This window comes from Sorex fumeus, unplaced genomic scaffold (genome assembly GCF_029834395.1).
Source record: "Sorex fumeus unplaced genomic scaffold, SorFum_2.1 ptg000047l, whole genome shotgun sequence".
In the NCBI taxonomy this organism is placed as follows: Eukaryota; Metazoa; Chordata; class Mammalia; order Eulipotyphla; family Soricidae; genus Sorex; species Sorex fumeus.
This window is the reverse complement of record NW_026606104.1, coordinates 3,452,907-3,465,144: the sequence shown is the minus strand read 5'-3', so window position 1 is coordinate 3,465,144 and position 12,238 is coordinate 3,452,907. Positions and strand designations below refer to the sequence as shown.

At 58.4% G+C, this 12,238-nt stretch overlaps 3 protein-coding genes across 4 annotated transcripts in view; 2 read left to right on the top strand and 1 right to left on the bottom strand.

Moving 5' to 3' along the window:
• FMO5 (flavin containing dimethylaniline monoxygenase 5) overlaps positions 1-12,238 on the bottom strand; it is a 241,443-nt gene that overhangs the window by 51,356 nt on the left and 177,849 nt on the right. The gene's annotated exons all lie outside the window — the stretch shown is intronic.
• Positions 1,865-2,821, top strand: S100A14 (S100 calcium binding protein A14). Its single transcript, XM_056123844.1, has 3 exons — positions 1,865-1,968; positions 2,344-2,490; positions 2,662-2,821. The coding sequence occupies exons 1-3, from the start codon at positions 1,939-1,941 to the stop codon at positions 2,797-2,799; spliced, it is 315 nt and encodes a 104-aa protein (XP_055979819.1). The 5' UTR covers positions 1,865-1,938; the 3' UTR covers positions 2,800-2,821.
• Positions 4,526-10,088, top strand: S100A16 (S100 calcium binding protein A16). Of its 2 annotated transcripts, none has more exons than XM_056123845.1 (3): positions 4,526-4,645; positions 9,061-9,234; positions 9,390-10,088. In XM_056123845.1, the coding sequence occupies exons 2-3, from the start codon at positions 9,082-9,084 to the stop codon at positions 9,546-9,548; spliced, it is 312 nt and encodes a 103-aa protein (XP_055979820.1). In that variant the 5' UTR covers positions 4,526-4,645; positions 9,061-9,081; the 3' UTR covers positions 9,549-10,088. The 2 variants fall into 2 exon arrangements, with proteins under 2 accessions (XP_055979820.1, XP_055979821.1); XM_056123846.1 differs by lacking the exon at positions 4,526-4,645 and adding an exon at positions 7,867-7,989.

The following is a 12,238-nucleotide window of genomic DNA, read 5'->3' as shown; positions in this document are numbered from 1 at the left end:
TAAATGCTGCATTAGGGGCTGGAGTACGGTAGGCTTGCCTTGCATGCGGCTGAACTGGGATCGATCGTTCTCTAGCACCCCATATGGTTCCCTGAACCCTGCCAGGAGTGGTTCTTGAGCTCAAAGCCAGGAGTAATCCCTGAGCACTGCTGGTTGCCAGGTGTGCACCCCTCCCCTTCCCCCAATTCCTGTCTGTATTAAAGCTGCGAAGAGGAGAGGTGAAATCATAGGAGAACAGAGGGGTCTGGGTTGAAGTTCGAGAACGTCCGTGAACTTTGGTGCTCTCAAATGAGTCCTGGGCCCCTCTCCCATGAGTCTCCTCTCAAGCAGGGGTGAAGCAGGAATCGCGCCCACTTCTGGGGTGAGGAGGGTGCAGCAAGAAGCAGAAGTAGGTGGTAGCGTTGAGGACACGTGGCCACAAGGCGGCCAGCAGAGGGCGCTGGGGCGGGGCAGCTCCAGGCTGCTCCAGACCGGCTGGGTTGGGTCCCCGTTGTGCTCCAGCACCCACTGGGCAGTGCTCCCTGATAGGGACTCAGAGGGACCCCAGGAGGGACTTCTCTCAGGTGCTTTCCCACTGAGGCTCTCTGATAGTGAGCCTCCCAGACCGGAAGCTTGCTGGAACCCTTGTGAGTGGCTCTCCAGCTGGCTCTGTTGGGGCCCCACCTGTGGTTGCTGATAAAAGCCCCCCAAGGGATGGGTGCCCTGAGCTTCAGTCCCCAGCCCCCTCCTTCCCTGACTTGCACTGACCCTCGCCCGCCCCTCCTGGTGAGGGCTCTGTCCTGGACCCCTGATTCCCAGGACCACCCTGGAACCCTCCCTCCATGGGGCAGGACTGGGCTGGGTTGGGGTTGCCTCTGACTAGTTTCATCCTGAGCTGAGGCCCCGCTTGGCTCTGTTCTCACCACGGGCAGGGGAGAATGTGCGTGAGAGTGTGTGTGTAAATATGTGTGTGTGTGTGTAAATGTGTGAATGCGTGTGAGAGTACGTATGCGTGTGAATATGTGTGTAAATATGTGTGAATGTTCTTGTGTATGAGAGAGCATGTATGTGTGTGACTCTTTGCGCGAGGGTATGTATGTGTGTGAATGAGTGATTCACAGTGCCATGGTAGGAGTGTGTGTGAGCGTGTGTGATCTTAGTTCTGTGGCACCTGGGCTTCCCTCACTCCCTCAGAACCAGGAATCCTGCTGTGAGCAGACTCTCCCCACCCCTTTGTGGTGACTAATTCTGGGCCTTCTACTTCCGGGCCCTAAAATTCCTCCAGGCCCTCCCACCTCTGGGCTTGGCCCACTGATTCCGAGCCCCTGCCCACCCCCACACTCTAGTGGCACCCCAGCTTAGGTCCCCAGCACCAGTCCCCCGGGGCGGGCTTGGGGCATGGGGCTCCGGCCAGTGGAGGGTGGGGCTTCCCTGCTGGCTCTGGCCCAGGGCTGCAATAGCCGGATGGTTTGGGGGTGAGGCCCAGCCCCTCTCCCCGCCCTTCCCCCAGGTATAAGAGCTCAGCTCAGGTACGCCGGCTCCTCCCATCCTGGCCACTCTGCGGCTGCCAGCAGGTAAGGAGAGTGTGGGCTTGTCACCCACACCGGCCACCCTGGCCCTGTGCAGAGGACCCACGGAGCCTGTCCACCTTGTGTGCCAGGACTGGGTCCTGGGGTGTGTGAGTGTGTGTGTGTGTGTGAGTGAATGTGTGTGTGTGTTTGTGAGTGAATGTGGGCGCGTGCGTATGTCAGTGTGTGTGTGTGTGTGTGTGTGTGTGTGTGTGTGTGTGTGACAGAGGCGATCACTGGAGGGGAGGTGAGCCTGGGCATTGCCTGGGTGAGCTGAGGGGCCCTGGGTGAAGAAGTGCCCTGTACTCAGCTCCGGCCTGCTCCACACAGATCATGAGCTGTCAGTAGAGAAGGGACAGTCAGCGCTCGTCACCCACCACGACCACTCGCCATGGGACAGTGTCGCTCAGCCAACGCAGAGGTGGGCACCTGCCCCTGCCCGGATTTCCTCATCTCCCCCCGCTGGGTGCTCCCCTTCTCTCTGTCCTTCGGAGGGACTGTACCCCACCCCCATCCCCTGCCCACACCAGTCGTGCCCTCGTGGGAAGAGGTGCTGGGCCTCGTGCTGGAACCTGCCCGGCCTGGGGACTGGGGGTGGGGTGGGGGGGGTTTGCTCAACCTGCCGCTCTGGGCAGAGGCCAGGCGGGTGAGGGGTGCCAGGAGCAGGCTTGGAGTGGGCGGGCCCTTGTGCCTTCCAACTGCAGCTGAAGGACGGATGGACAGACGCAGGGTTGGGGCGGGGATTGGGGCGGTTGGGGTGGCGCCTCCCTGACATGGGTGTTGGTTCCCGCCTCAGGACGCCCAGGAATTTAGCGACGTGGAGAGGGCCATCGAGACCCTCATCAAGAACTTCCACCAGTACTCGGTGGAGGGTGGGAAGCAGACGCTGACCTCCACTGAGCTCCGGGACCTGGTCACTCAGCAGCTGCCCCACCTCATGCCGGTACTGGAGGACCCCGCCCCAGCACCCTGACTTCCCCCAAAGTGCACGGGGTGGGGGGGCATGCCCGCATGGCCAGCTCTGGGTGCCCCGTCCCCACCTCCCACCGGGGGCGGGATGGCTGGGAGGCAGGGGGCTAGGGTTGCTGGCTGAGCTAAGGCCTTCCTTCCTCAGAGCAACTGTGGCCTGGAGGAGAAACTCGCCAGCTTGGGCAGCTGTAACGACACCAAGCTGGAGTTCGGGAGTTTCTGGGAGCTGATCGGAGAAGCAGCCAAGAGTGTGAAGATGGAGAACCCGGTCAGGGGCAGCTGAGATTTCGGGCATCCGGGGGACAGGGCCTAGAGACTGGGGACCTCTCCGCTCTCCTGCCCGGCTCCCCCACACTGCCTCACTCCCAGGGCAGGGTGGGCTGGTGGGGCCTGGTGGAAAGTGGAGGGATAAGGCTGGGGGGAGGGGTGGGGTTGCAGACAGAGAGGAGCTGTGGGAAATGACTGGAGAAGGGGCTGGGGCGCAGGGCTGGATATTTGGTGCTAAAAGGGGTGATTGAGACCTGCCTCTGCATCTCTTCGCCTGGCCAACCTGGGGTCTCTGTCTTCCTGCCCCCTTCACCAGCCTCATGTTGTTATCTCCACCCTGGGCTGGTCTGGGCAGGTGTGGGGGGTGGGACCAGGCTTTGGGGGAGGCTGGGAGCCCGCCCAGGAATCTACACAACAGAATGATGGTTGTTTTGTATCATTTGATTAATAAAACAATGGAAAAGTGAAAGAGGATCTCTTGTTTGGTTTGGGGGCCACACCTGGGGGTGGGTGGTACTCCTGGTGCATTAGGGGGGTTGTCATTCCTGCCGCCTTCCTGGGGTCCATGCTGTGCCTCAATGGCCCTGCAGAGCCTCACACCTGCCCTTTTCCTTCACTGCCTGGAAGTTGTCTCCATTGGGCAGTGCTCCCAACCTTGGATCTCTGGGTGAGGAGTTGGGGGAATTTGAAGAGTCAGTGGTCGGGGACTTTTGGGGCTCAGTACTTGTCACGAGGTGAACAAAGACCTTTTTGCCCCATGGGTTTGTGTAGAGGGGGTACCAGGACACCACGAAGGTGGGAGTCGTGGGCTGGGGAGAGGGTCAGGCTGAGCTGGGGAAGGAAGTGGGTGTGTATGGTGGGGGGCAGAGTACCAAGCAGGGCTGGAGCCTGCTCACTGATGTCTGGAAAGGTGATGGAGAAATAGGGTGATCGGCGGATTCCAAGCTTCAGCGTTAGTGTCTGCATCTGTAAAATGGGATAGTAAAAGGAATTCTTCAGAGGACAGAGGAGGGGCTTAGGGAGCTGGTAAAGAGCTTAGCCAGGTGCCCTGAGAGCTGGGTGAGAGTCCCCTGTTCCCCCTGCTGCCTCCATGGGGGTCTTTTTTTTTTTCTTTTTGGGTCACACCCGGTGATGCACATGGGTTACTCCTGGCTCTACCCTCAGGAATTACTCCTGGTGGTGCCCAGGGGATCATATGGGATGCTGGGAATCGAACCTGGGTTGGCTGCGTGCAAGGCAAAAGCCCTACCTGCTGTGCTATCTGTGCTATTGCTCCAGCCCCCATCTCCATGGGGGTCTTGGGGAAGGGGTGGAGGGGCACTTCTGGAGCAATTTCCACTGTAGTAAATGGTCCTAGGACGGGACTCAACTAAAAAAATAAAAAATAAAAGAAGGTCCGGTGGGCACAGGGCTCCAAGGGGGAGGGGGCTGCCTCTTCTGGGGGCTACTGCTCCCCAGGGCCTGAGGGGCCACTTCAGAGACCCCTACTGCCAGGAAGTGTCTGGGGTCCCAGCGCACTGGCCTCTCTTGGGGCCTGACCCGGGCGGTGGGAGGGCAGGTGACGGTCTTTCCTTCCAGATTCCAGCCCATGGGCTTGGCCGGGAGGGTGGGGTTGGGGCCCCGGGCTGCTTCCACCACGCCCTCCGGGTGGGGGTAGGAAAGGTGTGTGTGCCTTTAACCAGGGCACAACCCCAGGGCCCGGGCACACCCCCCAGCCCGCCCCCCAGCAGCTCCGGGCCAGGAGGGAGTGGGACAGATTCTGGGAGTGCAGCGGGGAGGAGTCCTGGCAGGGCTGAGCGGGAGCAGCCGGAGCGGAGCCAGGCCACACAGCCCCGCGGAGAGGACGGCGCAGGCCAGGCCAGGTGAGCACCCAGCCCCCTCCCGAGGTCTCCGCTGCCCCCTGGGCCCTCGAGGGCCAGGAAGCCACAGGAGCTGTGGGGGCCACCTGGGGGCCGGGCGGGAAGGGGCTGCTTCTCTGCAACTTTCCCCATGGGCTGCTCTGGAGTGGAGAGTTCTGGGGGACGGGAGACACGCAGCACAGTGGAGGGGGGTCCAGACCCACCTCCTGCCCCCCCTCTTCCCCCCCCCCCAGCCCCCAGCTGTCCAGGCTCTGCTCCCGGGCCGGGGCCACGGGGTGGAGTGTTTGGGAGCGCGGCCTGCTCCCCGCAGCTGTTCAGAGTGCCCCACAGAAGGGCAAACGCAGGTTGTGAAGTGGGGGTGGGGGGCGACGTGGAGCCAAGGCATGTGTCAGGAGGGGCAGGAGGCCCTCGGTGGAGAATCTGAGAAAGGGAGACAGGTCTAGGTGCGTTCTTGCACCTCAAGGTGCCCATGAGGGTGTAGGCAGATGAGTTTGGGGAGGTCCCTGTGCTCTGGGAGCCGCTTCTGAGGAGGGACCTGGGAGAGGCCCGGAACCCCACAGCTGCTCCCCCACCTCGGGGCGCAGGCAGGTTCTGGCTTGACTACTTGCTTTGCTTGGCCACCTGCAGGCCCCAGGCTCCCTGGGTGAGGGCAGGGGCCAGGAGGGCATTTGAACTGCTGCAGCCATGAGGGAGAGTTCAGGGGGGCTGGGGAGGCCAGGGGCTGCAGAGAGAGAGAGAGGAGAGAGAGAGAGAGAGAGAGAGAGAGAGAGAGAGAGAGAGACACCATTGGCGTGTGTCTATGAGTGTATGTATGTCCATGTGTGAACCCTGTGTGTGTCCAATGGTGTGTGTCTATGTGTCTCTGTGTATGAGTGTATGTGTGTCCCTGTGTGAATCCTCTGTGTGTGTGTGTGTGTGTGTGTGTGTGAACTGTGTGTGTTCTGTGTCCACCTCATATCCAACTCCTATTTCTCTTGCCCAAATGAGGGGCAGTGCCCCAGTTCTATTTAGTGATGATGAAGCAGTGAGAGGGGGTCACCAAGGCCAGGGTGCCTGGTGAGGGGGTGGTGGGGGAAGAGTCGGGGAGGAAGGGCAGAAGCCCTGCCTTTGAGATGCGTGTGGGAGTGAGGGGACTGGGAGTGAGGGAGTGAGGGCGGGGCTGGGGCCCCTGGGTGAAAGTGGGAAGAGCAGAGAATGGGACTGGTGGCTGGAGAGGCTCATTTCAGTGTCCCCTCCACCAGCCCTGCCCTGCGAGAGTGAATGAATGAGGAAGGAATAAATGAAGGCCTTTTCGGAGGGGGTGATGGGGGCACTGCAGGGCTGAGGCGCGTCGGGGAAGGACACACAGGCTTCTCCCAACTCTGGAAACGTGTCCGACTTGAATCGGATGTGGGAACGGGAGGGAGAGGTGGAGCTTTGAGGGTGCGGTGGCAGTGGTGATGGAGCCCCGGGAGTGGAGGAGAGGGGGTGGGGGTGGCTGGGAGACTCGGGCGGGGTGCGGCTGGCTGAACCGGGGGCGGGAGGGCGGGGCCGCGTGGCTGGGACCCAAGGGCATGGTGTCAGGGCAATTTGGGCTTTTGGGGATGTCAGCAGGCTGGGCTGAGGTGGGCGGGGTGGGGGTGGGGGCCTCTCGATTGCTCAATGATGAGTCAGGCCCTGGAGACAGTGAGGATGTGGGGGGAGGGCTGGTTCCAGGTGAGGTACCTGCATGGGCCTCCCCCACTCTCAGGCCATCTTCTTGCATACCTGGGTGCTGGGTCTGGGGGTTGGGGGGAGGAAGGCAGGCGGAGGGCCTTGGTGGAGGGGGCTGGGATCCAGGCCCCCCAGGAGGGAGGTGGGGTGTGGGGCTAATGAGAGCAGCCAGCCCTTTGGGTGGAGCCCCAGGAAAGCCCATTCACTAGGTAGACAGTCATCTCCAGCCTCATCCGCCTGACTCTGAGGATGTGGAGGCTGGGAGGTGACAGGAGGCAGCTCACCTGTTCCCCGTGTGCTTGGCCAGGTAGGGGCTAGGGCTCCACAGGAGAACAGGAGGATAGCCCCCACCCCTAATATCCCCCAAAGGGGTGGGAGTCATAGCCCAGCAGGGAAGGTGCTTGCTTTGCACGTGGCTGACCTGGGTTCAATTCCCAGCACCACCTAGTGATCCCTGAGTGCAGAGCCAGTACACAGCCCTGAGCACTGCCAGCTCAAAACCAAAATAAATAAATTAATTAAAAAAAAGAAAAAATCCCAAAACAACAACAACAAAAGAACAACAGAAAAAAAAAAAGAAGAAGGAAATCACAGAATACCAAAGGCAGTCAGTCAGTGGGAGGCATGAAGGGTAGGACTGGCCCTAGTCAAAAACCTCTTAGGGAACCGTCCTATGGAGGAGGTGGATGTGTGGCTCTGATGTAGTCTGGCACCTTCCTAGCTGCGGGGGTGTCCAGCTTTCAGGATCCCTGACCATGACCACGCTGACTACCCCGGGGACAGCAGGCATCCCTCATGCGGGGAGACCTGTCTCCTCCTGGGTGGCTGCGAGCACTCCTGAGGGGGACTGGAACCGAGTGCTGAGCCCGAGAGATCCGGCTCTCCTCCCTCCCAGCTCGCCTTCCTTCCTGCATCCTGGAGTGCCTGTCCAGCTCTCATCCTCCTTCAGAAAAGCGGCTGGACATCCAGCAAGGGGGCTCGGGGGCCTGGGAGAGCCGATGTTAGGCTGACACTGGTCAGCTTTTCCCTGGAGCCAGGCCTTGAGGGCCAGGGGAGCAGGTGGAGCCAGGCTTAGCAATGGCTCCCAAATCTGGCTTTGGAAAACCCCTGGACTGTGGAAGGAACACTGTCCCCTGCCTGGGGAAAGACAAGGCCAGACCTGGTGTCGTCACCTTCCCTGGGCTGTCAGGGTGGCAGAAGGGGGACTAGGGGTTGCTCAGGGCAGGACGCTGGGTCGGCTGCAGCTGCTGGAGAGGGGAGAGGAGGGGACGGGCAGGACGGGGAGTAGGAAGTAAGTGGCTGGGCCGTGTCCCCAACTTCCCTTCCCTGTGGGGTAGGGGCTGCTCAGGGGCTGCTGATTGCATCTGCGGCACCCACCTCTCCCTGCCAGTGTCCCGGGCAGGCGCAGGCCTCTCATTCCTGGACTCGTGGGTGGGAGGGGCGTCTCATTTGCCTGGCTCATTTGGGGGGGCTCTGGGCATGGGCGGGCTCACAGGCAGATCCGCCTGTCCCCCTCATATCCTGTTATTCAGCGGGCTGCTGTGTCGCAGGGAATGTGAGTGGCTTTTGTCCTGAGTGAGGGGGTGCTGTGTGGCCTCTGGTCGGCCGGCCGCTCCAGCTCCAGCTGGTACAGAACCCGCCCTGCTCCTCGTAAGGTAACAGGCTGGTGGGGTCCTCGGGACCTGCTGTACGTTTCAGGGTATGTGTGAGGGAGGAGAGTGGGGTGCGTCTGTTGGCCTGACAGGTAGGTTTTGATGCTCCTTTCCCAGATTTGGGAGCACTCCTGAGCGGGGCCGGCTGAGGGGATTGAGGCAGGCTCAGAACCCAGCTTGGTGGCCTGGGCACGGGTCTACACTACTCACGGGAGGAATAGGGCTCCCCGGGCTGATCCGGGCTCATCCTGAGGAGTCTGGCTGGGCCAGGTGTGGACTGGCAGGGGAAGTTCCTGTCCTCACTTCCCACAGAAGGTGGGAACTCCTGCTCCTGACTGCCCAGCGCCTGGGGCTGGGGAGGGCCTGGAGAACCTGTCAAGGCGGTTGAGCTGGGGAGCACCTGAGCTAGAGGAACCTCATAGTTCTCATTCTAGGAGTACCCCGTGCCCACCCTGTGTCCCCCTCCAGATGACCAGCCTGCCTGAGGAGCCTGAGGCCTGTAGTATGTGTGTGTGTGTGTGTGTGTGTGTCCAAATGATGTGACTGTGAGTGTATATTTGTGACTGTGTATGACTATTATGTTCACATGCATGTGACTGCGTGTGTGACTATGTGTGTGCCTGTGTGTGCCCATGTGACTGAGTGTATTTATGATTGTGTGAAGGTTGTTCACATGCATATGACTGTGTTACTATGTGTGCCCACGCATGATTGTGTATGCATGTGTGTGTGTGACATGGCATCTGTGTGTGCGCATGTTTAACAGGACCTGTACATGACTGTATAAGAACGTACACTGTGACTGTATGTGATCACGTGCACATGCATGTGACTGTGTGAACATGTGTGTGCCGAATGTGTTTATGAGTGTGTGGGTACTTCACACATGAGACTGTTACTATGTATGTGTGTGGCCACGCGTGTTTGTGAGTGGTGTGTGTGTGTGTGTGTGTGTGTGTGAGAGAGAGAGAGAGAGAGAGAGACTGTGTGTGACTATATAGGAAGGCAGAAACAGGGGTGCAGGAGGAGGTCTGGGCTGGGGTTGTGTCTCACTGTCCCTCTCCTGTCGCGCAGGCGGTGAGGCGTGGAGGTGAGATGGCCGACAGCTACACAGAGCTGGAGCAGGCGGTGGTGGTGCTGGTGGAGAACTTCTACAAGTATGTGTCCAAGCACAGCCTGGTCAAGAACAAGATCAGCAAGAGCAGCTTCCGGAAGATGCTGCAGAAAGAGCTCAACCACATGCTGACGGTCAGTCCTCTGCCCATCCGGGGCGCGTCTTCCCATCACTGTTTCTTCCTGGGGTCACTCTCCCCACAGCCCTTCCCTTTGGGGGTCCCGGGTTGCACGTGATGGGCTCTGAGGGGCGGGTGCCTCCGCATGGCTGACGCCCAGTTCCACTACAGGACACTGGGAACAGGAAAGCGGCTGACAAGCTCATCCAGAACCTGGACGCCAATCACGATGGACGCATCAGCTTTGACGAGTACTGGACCTTGATAGGCGGCATCACCAGCCCCATTGCCAACCTCATCCGCCAGCAGGAGCAGCAGGGCAGCAGCTAGGGGGCCCCACGCCCTGCACTGGCCCCCTTCTCAGCCTCACCCCTGCCCCTGCCCCTGCCTCCACACCTGTCCCTTGCTGACCAGGGTCGGGGTATGGTAGGGCCCCTCTGTGAGCGTCTCCGTCTAGGGGTGTCTCTCTGACGGTCTCAGACCCTGGAGCCAGCAGACCCTGAGACCCCCTCCCCCAACTGAGAGATCAAAATGCTGTTTGAGTTTCCTGAGAATCGCCCCCCATCAGCCCCTGGACCCCAATGCTGTGTGATTGCTGTCTCCTGACCCAGGGGGTCAGCTCGCTGCTTAGGTCCCTCTGCCCGGGTGCAGGAGCGGAGACCTCACCCCTCTTCCACGCAGCCCCTCTGCCAGGAAGAGGAAATTCAGGGACTTCCCTTCAGGTGCCTCTGGGATGGGAGTGAGCTAAGGGGGGTTGAGCCCCCTCCCGCCTGCTCAGCCCAGGGATGCCCATAAAGTCTTGATTTAAAATTTGTATTTCCCTCATCTTGTCTTCTTGTGATGTTCATTAAACCTTCTTGCACCTTGAAACTCCCTCCTGCCTTGGTGGTCTTTGCCCTGGGCTGCCTGGGACATCTGAAAGAGCCCCCCAAGGCAGAGTGCAGAAGAAACTGGAGCGGCAGGGGACCAGCGGGTGCTGGACCTGCAGACCCTGGCTCCTTCCTAGGAAGGTACTTACCACTTACCACTGGGACATCCCTGGCTATACACCTGACTGGAACTATGTCAATTCCAGGTCAGTTTCATATCAATTTCAGATCAATTTCAAATCAGTTTCCCATAGATCTCATTAAGACACAGAAGCAGAGGAATGGGAAAGAGGGATGGGATGGCTACAAGGACCCAAAGGTGTGAAGATCAGGGTCTGACAAATTCACCCAGCGGAAAAGGACGGTGTCTGCTTTCCCGAGTCAGTCCTGCTCCTGTGCTGAAGGTCCCTTCCCCAGCAGTGTCCCCAAAGGTGGCAGAAGAAGGACAAAGCAAGAAGCTGGTTTGCAGTGCACTGAGCTGGCAGCTTTTATTTTATTTTATTTTTTGGTTTTTGGATCACACCTGTCAGTGTTCAGGACTTACTCCTGGTCTGTACTCAGGAAGTACTCCTGGCAGTGCTCAGGGTGTGCTGGGGATCAAACCCTGGTCAGTGTATGCAAGGCAAGCGCCCTATCCGCTGTACCATTGCTCCAGTCCCTGGGCTGGCAGCCTCTAACCAGGTTCAGTGTTGCCATCCACTTCAGAGGCTTCACCTGATTGGCCTCCACTGAACGAGCCTGCAGTATAGGCAGCGTTGGTGTCCTTGCCCTCCTCTCTCTCAGTAGCCCACCCCCACCCGACCCTCATCCCACCCTGGCTGAGAGGTGAGACTGAGGCTCCCTCTCTCTGTGGATCTGCAAAATGGTCCCTATATATACACAGATATATCTATATCTCTTTCTCTATTTTTTTTTTTGGTGGGGGATTATGGGGGTTCACCACCTGGTGGTGCTCAGGGCTCACTCCAGGTGGGACTTGAGAATCCTAGGTGGTCATGTGCCTTCTGTACACATGAAATAGATGCTTAAAAGCTAAGTAACATTTTTTGTCTATTATTATTATAATTAATTAATTTTGCTTTTTTTTTTGGTCACACCCTGTGATGCACAGGGGTTACTCCTGGCTCTGCACTCAGGAATTCCTCCTGGTGGTGCTCATGGGGACCATACGGGATGCTGGGAATCGAAACAGGGTCAGCTGTGTGCAAGGCAAACGCCCTGCCCCCTGTGCTATTGCTCCAGTCCCAGGTCTATTATTATTCACTGTATCATGGTATCACTGTCATCTGGTTGTTCATCAGTTTACTCGAGTGGGAGCCAGTAATGTCTCCATTTGTCCCAGCCCTGAGAATTTAGCAGCCTCTCCTTACTCGTCTTTCCCAAAGGTTAGAGAGGCTCTTTCAGGGTCAGGGGAATGAGACCTGTTATTGTTACTGTTTTTGGCATATCAAATACCCCACGGGTAGCTTGCCAGGCTCTATTAATATCATTATTATTATTTTTAATCTTTTCAAAATTGAGTCATCGTGAGATACATGGTTACAAAGCTGTTCATGCTCAGATTTCACTCGTACAATGTTCCAACACCCATCCCTCCACCAGTGTACATTTCTCAACCCTCAATGACCCCATTTCCCTCCTCCCACCCCACCACCAGTTTGTCTCTACGGCAGCCACACTCTCTCCCCACCCAATCTTTCTCCTTTTGGGTATTATTATTATTTGCTCTACATATACTGATGGGCTGGAACAATAGCACAGCAGCAGGTAGGGCGTTTGCCTTGCAAGTGGCCCGGCCAACCTGGGTTCGATTCCTCCATCCCTCTCAGAGAGCCTGGCAAGCTACCAAGAGTATCCTGCCTGCACGGCAGAGCCTCGCAAGCTCCCTTTGGCGTACTTGATATGCCAAAACCAGTAACAATAAGTCTCACAATGGAGATTTTACTGGTGCCCGCTCGAGCAAATTGATGAACAACAGGAGGACAGTGCTACAGTGCAGAGCTACATATACTGATGTTTGTTCCTTTACCTGCTTTCATCATGCAGTTTTTATCCAGAGTGATCATTTCCAACTATCATTGCCATAGTGGTTCCTTCTCTATCCCAATTACCTTCTCCCCCAGCACCTGAGGCATGTTCCCAACCATGGAC